The 9,131-nt window shown below is 42.1% G+C and overlaps 1 protein-coding gene across 1 annotated transcript in view; it reads left to right on the forward strand.

Moving 5' to 3' along the window:
• Positions 1-9,131, forward strand: part of DARS2 (aspartyl-tRNA synthetase 2, mitochondrial) — a 48,112-nt gene that overhangs the window by 31,121 nt on the left and 7,860 nt on the right. The window contains exons 11-12 of the mRNA XM_011981463.1: positions 4,194-4,256; positions 8,854-9,006. Of these exons, the coding sequence (XP_011836853.1) occupies positions 4,194-4,256; positions 8,854-9,006 (216 nt within the window). The remainder of the gene's footprint in view (positions 1-4,193; positions 4,257-8,853; positions 9,007-9,131) is intronic.

The following is a 9,131-nucleotide window of genomic DNA, read 5'->3' on the forward strand; positions in this document are numbered from 1 at the left end:
TCCCCTTAACAATATCCGGGCCTTACCCGCCCCTAGGGGGTTCCCCTTCTTGTTCTCCCCTACTCACCCATGCTGACCCTGCTCGCTGCGCCACTTGTTGGGGTCCGTGCCGGGGGTGGTGGAGAATGAAAGAACACACAAAAGACAAAGACACACAGAGAACATGGCAGCCGCACTCAGAGCCTCCGCCTCACTTTATTTATACCCCATAAACCCCACATCAGCAGAAAGAATGCAATGCAAAACAAACTTTCTTTTCCCAGATGTAACCTTCTACTCAGTTCCTTGTTTCTATGCTCTTCCTTATCTGCCCACCTTCTTGACGCCTACGGGAGTTCATTAAAAGTTCAATTGGAGATACTGTCCTTGAGCCCTATCTATTCTCAGCATACTGTTTTCAAAGGCCCCTGCACTGGGGAACATAGACCTCGTCTCTACAAAAATTACCTGGCATGGTGGCTCACACCTGTAGTCCCAGCTATTCGGGAGGCTGAGGTTGAAGGATCACTTGAGGCAAACAGTTCAAGGCTGCAGTGAGCCATGATTGTGCCACTGCATTCTAACCTGGATAACAGAGCAAGACCCTGTCTCAAAAATAAGTAATAGGCCGGGCGTGGTGGCTCACGCCTGTAATCCCAGCACTTTGGGAGGCCGAGACGGGCGGATCACAAGGTCGGGAGATCGAGACCACCCTGGCTAACACAGTGAAACCCCGCTCTAGTAAAAATACCAAAAATAGCTGGGGGCGGTGGCGGGCACCTGTAGTCCCAGCTATTCGGGAGGCTGAGGCAGGAGAATGGCGTGAACCCGGAGGCGGAGCTTGCAGTGAGTGGAGATATTGCCACTGCACTCCAGCCTGGGCGACAGAGAGAGACTCTGTCTCAAAAAAAAAAATTAAAATAAGTAATAAACGATACTATGTAGTACTCCTGTACTTCATTGTGGATACTGTGTGAGCATAAAATAATACGTAGTATTCTGTCTGCAGCCTCAGTTGTCTGTCTATCTCTTAGCCCTGTATCCATGCCAGCATGGCCATTCCATGTTGATTCTTGATCTTCTGAGAGTTCTCATCTTAATTGCATTAATAACAGGGAAATAAAAGGAGATGGAGCTAAAAAAGCAAAAAGGAAGGGGAAGAGGGGGTAGAAGGGAGAGAGAGAATGGTTGGGCTGAGCAAGCATTGACTAAAGCAATGGTACACACCTCTTTTCTGTAGGTAGTACATCTGCTTTAAAAGTAATTTCATAAGAAGCATTCCAGTTATATTTTAAATAAGATTGTGATTTTGAAAGTCTATACTCATTTGGATACGTAAGCAGTATATTCAGAACGGAGTAAGAACTCAGTCTCATTACTTTCTTTTTTTTTTTTTTAAACGGAGTCTTGCTCTGTCGCCCAGGCTGGAGTGCAGCGCTGCGATCTTGGCTCACTGCAACCTCTGCCTCCCGGGTTCAAGCGATTCTCCTGCCTTAGCCTCCTGAGTAGCTGGGACTACAGGCACATGCCACCACACCTGGCTAAGTTTTCTTTCTATTTTTAGTAGAGATGGAGTTTCACCATGTTAGCCAGGACGGTCTCGAACTCCTGACCTGAGGTAATCCACCCGCCTCAGACTCCCAAAGTGCTGGGATTACAGGTGTGAGCCACCATGCCTGGCCTCTCATTACTTTTTATTTACTTCACATATCCAGTAAAATGTAATTTATTGTCATACTGGGCACGGTGGCCCACCCCTGTAATCCCAGCACTTTGGGAGGCCAAGGCAAAACCCTGTCTCTACTAAAAATAAAAAAATTAGCTGGGCATTGTGGTGGGTGCCTGTAATCTCAGCTACCTGGGAGGCTGAGGCAGTAGAATCACTTGAGCCCAGTAGGCAGAGGTTGCAGTGAGCACGAGATCACACCACTGCACTCCAGCCTGGGTGACAGAGCAAGACTCTGTCTCAAAAAAAAAAAGAGTAATTTATTGTGCATACTATAGTCCAGGCATAAGAAATATGTTCAGGTAAGCTCAGTATGATATTTTGCCTATTACTATGTATACCATTTCAAGTTTGTCTGTTCTTTCTCAAGTACCTATAAGAACTGCAGGAGTGTGGATCATGTTTTCATCTTTTTATACCTCCCATACCTAGTTAAATGCCGCATGAATATAGTTAATGATGCATGGCTTATGGTAGAAATAAGACGATTAAAATATGATTTCACAAATCACATGGTTTATTGCCATACAAAGAAAATATTTTCTTAGGTTCACAATACTTAAAAGAGAGAGAATAAGAGCCAGGCGCGGTGGCTCACGCCTGTAATCCTAGCACTTTGGGAAGCCGAGACAGGTGGATCACGAGGTCAGGAGATCAAGAGCAGCCTGGCCAATACGACGAAACCCCGTCTGTACTAAAAATATAAAAACAGCCAGGTGTGGTGGCGGGCACCTGTAGTCCCAGCTACTCGGGATGCTGAGGCAGGAGACTCGCTTGACCCCTGGAGGCAGAGTTTGCAGTGATCCGAGATCACGCCACTGCACTCCAGCCTGGCGACAGAGTGAGACTCCGTCTCAAAAGAAAAAAAAGAGAGAAAATAACATGAACAATCCTCACAGGGAAAACAGTAGCTGAGGGGCATTAATCACATAGCGAGTGAGTTCCAAAATTATTAAAGTCCGCTTGCTCTATTAGGATGGAAGTAGTCCTCTGGGGAAAGTAAAGTCTAATTAAAGTTTGAGGTGTACTCTTACATGAGCAGTTCTTGGGAGAAGCTGGTTTGACCACCGCAGTATAGACTACGCCTAAGGTCCCTCGATGCTAGAGGGCAGTGCCAGTGTGGGTGGGCGAGGCTTCAGAGATTAGCTCCAAGGCTAACGGTGTCACCCATCTCTTGGCTGTAGGAGAAGCAGTTGACAGAGTATATCCCGTCACAGCATGTGCTATCAAAGTGTCTGTGGAACTCTTAAGTTTATATGTATTTTTGAAGTCCAGTGGTTGAGGTCAGTAATTCACACATGGGTATTATGATAAAGTTTGAGGTAACATTCCTGGGGGGAAGAGGGAGTTGACTCCAAGTTCTCACATAGGGGATCTGATAAGACATCATGCTCTCGAAGGGAGGGGGAATACACCCCAAAACATCAAACTGTGTAAGTGTTTGGATCGCTTCCAAGTTATGTAACATGATAACCATAATGTCTCATTTGAAAGACATTGAGATAATTTCAAAAAAGATAGAATTTTAAGAAACCTCAAATAAATTCTGAATCCTTTTATTGATCTGAAAGTTTTCTTTCACAATTCAGTTGTAGACATTCATGTTGAACATTTATCCTGCATATTAGATATAAAGGGTCTTCTGTGGAATACATTCACAGCTATTTGCAATAAGAGCTGCACGCCCAGGGCAGTGGCTCACACCTGTAATCCCAGCACTTTGGGAGGCCAAGGCGGGCAGATCACATGACGTCAGGAGTTCAAGACCAGCCTGGTCAACATGGTGAAACCCCATCTCTACTAAAAATACAAAAATTAGCTGGGCGTGGTGGTGGGCACCTGTAATCCCAGCTACTTGGGAGGCTGAGGCAGAAGAATCGCTTGAACCTGGGAGGTGAAGTTTTCGGTGAGCCGAGATCACGCCACTGTACTCCAGCCTGGGTGACAGAGCTAGACTCTATCACAAAAAAAAAAAAAAAAAAAGTTGCATAACTGGAAAAAATAAGCACTGTAACAAGTTTTAAAAATGTGTCATTTGGTAGCAGAAATTGATTTTTTTTTTTTTTTGAGGCAGAATCTCACTTTGTTACCCAGGCTGGAGTGCAGTGGCACAGTCTCGGCTCACTGCAGCCTCTGCCTCCTGCATTCAAGTGATTCTCCTGCCTCAACCTCCCGAGTAGCTGGGATTACAGGCATCTGCCACCACACCCAACTAATTTTGGTATTTTTAGTAGAGACGGGGTTTCACCATGTTGGCCAGGCTGGTTTTGAACTCCCAACTTTCAAGCAATCCACCCATCTTGGCCTCCCAAAGTGCTGGGATTACAGGCATGAGCCACCGTGCCCAGCCCAGACATTGAATTTTTATTAAATCTTACTATTGTAATAGGAAGACACAAAATATATTTGTTTGTCATTTGATCGCATAACCATGTTTATGAAGCTAAGTGTCATAATGACAAGTTTACTTTGATTTTTCTTTCATCAGAAATACTTAAAAAGGAAAGACATTGAATCCATCAGAAAATTTGCAGCTGACCATTTTAATCAGGTAAGGAGTTAATTAGAGCGGTTTTTTTCCTCATAGAGATTCAATATTTTTAACTATTGTTAACTAAACTATCATTATCATTAGTTTTGAGCATCTTGTTATTTCAGATCATTCTTCTGCCTTTATTTATTTTTTATTTTATTTATATATTTATTTTGGAGATGTGGTCTTATTCTGTTGCCCAGGCTGGAGTGCAGTGGTGCCATAATAGCTCACTGCTGCCTTGATTTCTTAGGCTCAAGCAATGCTCCTGCCTCTCTCTCAAGCAGCTAGGACTACAGGCTCAGGCCACCATGCTGCCCTGTTGCACCCCTAGTACCAGCTACTTAGGAGGCCGAGGTGGGAGAATCACCTGAGCCTGGTGTTTGAGGCTACAGTGAGCTAAGATTGTGCCACTGTACTCTAACCTGGGCATCAGAGCAAGATTCCATCTTGGAAAAAAAAAAAATTGGCCAGGCGCAGTGGCTCGTGCCTGTAATCCCAGCACTTTGGGAGGCCGAAGCAGACAGATCAGAAGGTCAGGAGATCGAGACCATCCTGGCTAACACAGTGAAACCCCATCTCTACCAAAAATACAAAACAATTAGCCAGGCATGGTGGCAGGGGCCTATAGTCCCAGCTACTTTGGAGGCTGAGGCAGGAGAATTGCTTGAACCTGGGAGGCAGAGGTTACAGTGAGCTGAGATTGGGCCACTGCACTCCAGCCTGGGTGACAGAGTGAGACTCTGTCTCAAAAAAAAAAAAAAAAAAAAAAAAGCAAAAAATTAGCCAGGTGTGGTGGTGCACACTTGTAATCCCAGCTACTTTGAGAAGCTGATGCAGGAGAATCGCTTGAACACAGGAGGTGGAGGTTGCAGTGAGCTGAGGTCACACCACTGTACTCCAGCCTGGGCCACAGTCTCTAAATAAATAAATAAATAATAGCTGGGCATAGTAGCACATGTCTGTCTGTAGTCCCAGCTACTTGGGAGACTGAGGCAGGAGACTCACAAGCCCAGGAGTTCAAGGTTGCAGTGAGCTATGATCATGCCACTGCATTCTAGCCTGGGTGACAGAGTGAGACCCTGTCTCTTAAAAAAAAAAAAAAAAAAGGATCCGGCCATGCATGGGAGCACATACCTGTAATCCCAGCACTTTGGGAGCCCAAAGTGGGAGTATCACTGGAGCCCAGAAGTCTGAGACCAGCCTGGGCAACATAGTGAGACCTCGTCTCTACAAAAAACAGAAAAAAAATTAGCTGGGCGTGGTGGCATACACCTATCATCCCAACTACTTGAGAGGCTGAGGTGGGAGGATTTGAGCCCATCACTTGAGCCCAGGAGATGGAGGCTGCAGTAAGCTGTGTTCATTCCACTGCACGCCAGCCTGGGTGACACAGTGAGACCCTGTCTCAAAAAAAAAGGAAAGAATCTTAGGTATGATAACAGGAATAAAATGAAACCATATGGGAGTAATTAAATAAAGTATGATATAATCAAAGAAATTAATATTAAAGTTCCTTTTTAAAATCTTGTTTTCTAAGACTTAATAGAGGAAAAATGCTCTTATAATGATATGTAAGAAAAGGAGGCTATAGAATTATATTTATACTGATTATAACCATGTAAAAACATTATATTTGTATATTGAAAATGGACTACCTACCTCTACCACCGTTTCCCAAGCCTCATACTTCAAGCACAAAGAACAATAAGTAGATTTTTATATAAGAAAAAAAGATTGGGATAGTGGTTTCCAAAATGGGTTGAGACAAAATCAGAAAAGTCAGGGCAATATAACAAGCTTTTCATAAAGTTAAACAAATTTAAAGAACTATCCTTTATCTCTCTGTTGGTGGTGGGGGGAGCGGGGGGATGAAATATGCCGTTTCTTTATAAAATTAAAAATTGGCAACCCTTTATCTTCCAATTTTTATTTTATTAGTGTATAAAATCTGCATCTAAGAACCACAGGACCAGGAAATAAGCCTGAAGGTTAACTTTGGCAGCCTTCAGTTGATGGGACTATTATTACATTTTCTTCTTTCATTGTTCTCTTTCTTCTTTTTCCTTCCTAATTTCCTGAACTTTTATGTAAGAAATGGGTACTACTACTACTATTTTTATTAATGTTTTAACTTGATTTGGCTTCTGATTGCTTTTAGAAGATCTTACGTGTTTTTAGCAACATATGGCATAGACATGGTTCAAAAAATAAAGAAGCATTAATGATGAAATGCAATAATCATTTGCTCTAGCCTGCCACATCCATCCTAGTATTCTGCCAGAGTATCTCTGTTTTTGGAAATCTCTACATACTTTCTTCTTTTTACTTAATTCATTTAAACCTTGTTAACTTCCTGTGATGAGAGATAAGGCTCACATAAACAGACTTCACCTAGTTACTCTGTACCTTCTGCTCAGCTGTCTTTCTGAACCTTTTCTTCATTCTTTTGAGTTGAAGTAACTCATCCTGGATCCCAGGTTTTCCTCTTTCTTTTTTTGTGTTGGAGTATGTAGTCAAGTAACTTCCTAAGAAAGCATGTGAGAGATCAGCTTACTGAGTTCTTACAAAATGTCTTTATGTTTAAAACCTCACAGTTGATTAATAATAATTTGGCTTAGTACAAAATTTTGAATTGACAGCCATATCATCTTAGAAGAGTGCTGTCCAATAAAACTTTCTGTAATGATGGAAACGTTTTATGTCTGCATTGTTCAGTATAGTTGTTGCTAGCCAATGTAGCTAGTGAGCACTTGAAATAGGATAGTACAACTAAAGGGCTGAACTTTTTACTTTATTTCATTTTAATTAATTTAAATGTACATAGCCACAGTGCATCACTAGACAGCACAGCTTTAGAACATTTAAGGCATTGCTTTACTCTCTTCTCCCATGTATTGCTACTGATGAGAAGTCTGATGCTCTGATGCTTGTGTGAATTTACTCCATTATAGCAGACCTGATTTTTTCTCTTTGGAAGATTTTGCCTTCTGATTCTTTATGTTCTGAAATTTCAGAGTTCGTTTGCCTTTTGATCATTTTTCATTCAATGTGTTATACACTTGAAGAGCCCTTTCAGTATGAAGGTTTATGTCTTTTTATGTGTAGAAAATTCTTTCATTATGTGTAGAAAATTCTTTTATTATCTATTTTGACCTCATCATTTTTTCTAGCCTCTTTTTGGAATTTCTACTAGTTGTATGTTGAACCAATTTAACCTTTTTTCTTTGGCATGTCATTTTTCACCATTTTCTTTGTCTTGTTCTATTTTCCTGGAGATTTCTTCAACTCTTCTGTTGAATTTTTTCCCCCCCCCCCAGGAGCTTTTCTCACTGCATCTTATTCTGGTTTTATTCATAAAATATCTTTTTGAGTACCTTTGAGGATTCAAGTTCTCTTTTGGTCCCTAACTTATGTTTTCTCTGGGACTAATTTTTTGGGTTTATCTTGGTCTTTTTTTTTTTTTTTTTTAATGCTGCAGAGTTTCTTCAATGTGCAGTGATTGTTGGTTATCTGTACATATTCAAGAATGGGGCATTTTAAAAGCTGGTTGGGGCCATGTGCAGTGACTCACGCCTGTAATCCCAGCACTTTGGGAGGCCAAGGCAGGCAGATCGCTTGAAGTCAGGAGTTTGAGACTAGCCTAGCCAACATAGTGAAACCCCGTCTCTACTAAAAATGCAAAAATTAGCCGCGCATGGTGGCACATATCTGTAATCCCAGCAACTAGGGAGGCTGAGGCAGGAGAATTGCTTGAACCTGGGAGGCAGACTGCAATGAGCCAAGATCAGGCCACTGCGCTCCAGCATGGGTGACAGAGCAAGACTCCATCTCAAAAAGAATAAAAAGCTGGTTGGAAGCGCGAGATCCTTACAGAGACTTTGTAAATGGTTAGGTTTAGTTTAGCATGAGCAGCAAGGCCGCTGTCTGTTATCCTAGGCACTCAAGGCTTAAGAGTCCTGAGCCTCTCCAGAATTCTGCAGGGTAAAATCAGTTCCTTCTTGTGCTGAGGCCGCCTCCATTGTTCTTTATGCGAGACCTTCCTGCACCTTGCTTCTTTAATCATTCCTACTCAGTTCACTTGCAATCTGCCAAAAATTCGCAGAAATCCATCATGTGCTATTACTCTCCATTCTTCATCCCCTCCCCCTTTTTTTCATTATGTTGAAATGACTTTTTTTTTTTTGAGTCTCACTCGGTCACCCAGGCTGGAGTGCAATGGCCCAATCTCAGCTCACTGCAGCCTCTACCTTCCAGGCTCAAGTGATTCTCATGCCTCAGCCTCCTGAGTAGATAGGATTACAGACGCATACAACTGGCACAGCTAATTTTTGTATTTTTAGTAGAGACAGGGTTTCACCATGTTGGCCAAGCTGGTGTTGAACTCCTGGCCTCAAGTGATCCACCCACCTCAGCCTCCCAAAGTGCTGAGATTGCAGGCATCAGCCACTGTGCACTTTATAAAATTCCCTTAGTATCATTTTGAATGGGTTCAGGGAGATAATCTCTTTTAAATTCTCTTCTATTGGGAACCAGAAATCTTTGTACTATAAGAAGATAAATTAATCCCACTGTTTAAAGAAAAAAAAAAAATACGTCTTTTTCTTTTACACAGGAAATCTTACCTGTATTCCTTAACGCCAATAGAAACTGGAATTCTCCAGTTGCTAGCTTCATAATGGAATCGCAAAGATTGGAATTAATAAGACTAATGGACACCCAAGAGGAAGATGTGGTCCTACTAACTGCTGGAGAGCACAATAAAGCAGTAAGAAAAATTACTTCCAACCATCAGTGCTGTTGATGCTGAACAATGCCTTACTCTCCTATGTATATAGTATATGTTTGAACTATAGACTGTTAATTCATAAAATGAAGCTCCTCTGCATAAAT

The sequence above is a fragment of the Mandrillus leucophaeus genome, unplaced genomic scaffold (assembly GCF_000951045.1).
Source record: "Mandrillus leucophaeus isolate KB7577 unplaced genomic scaffold, Mleu.le_1.0 Scaffold226, whole genome shotgun sequence".
Lineage (NCBI taxonomy): Eukaryota > Metazoa > Chordata > Mammalia > Primates > Cercopithecidae > Mandrillus > Mandrillus leucophaeus.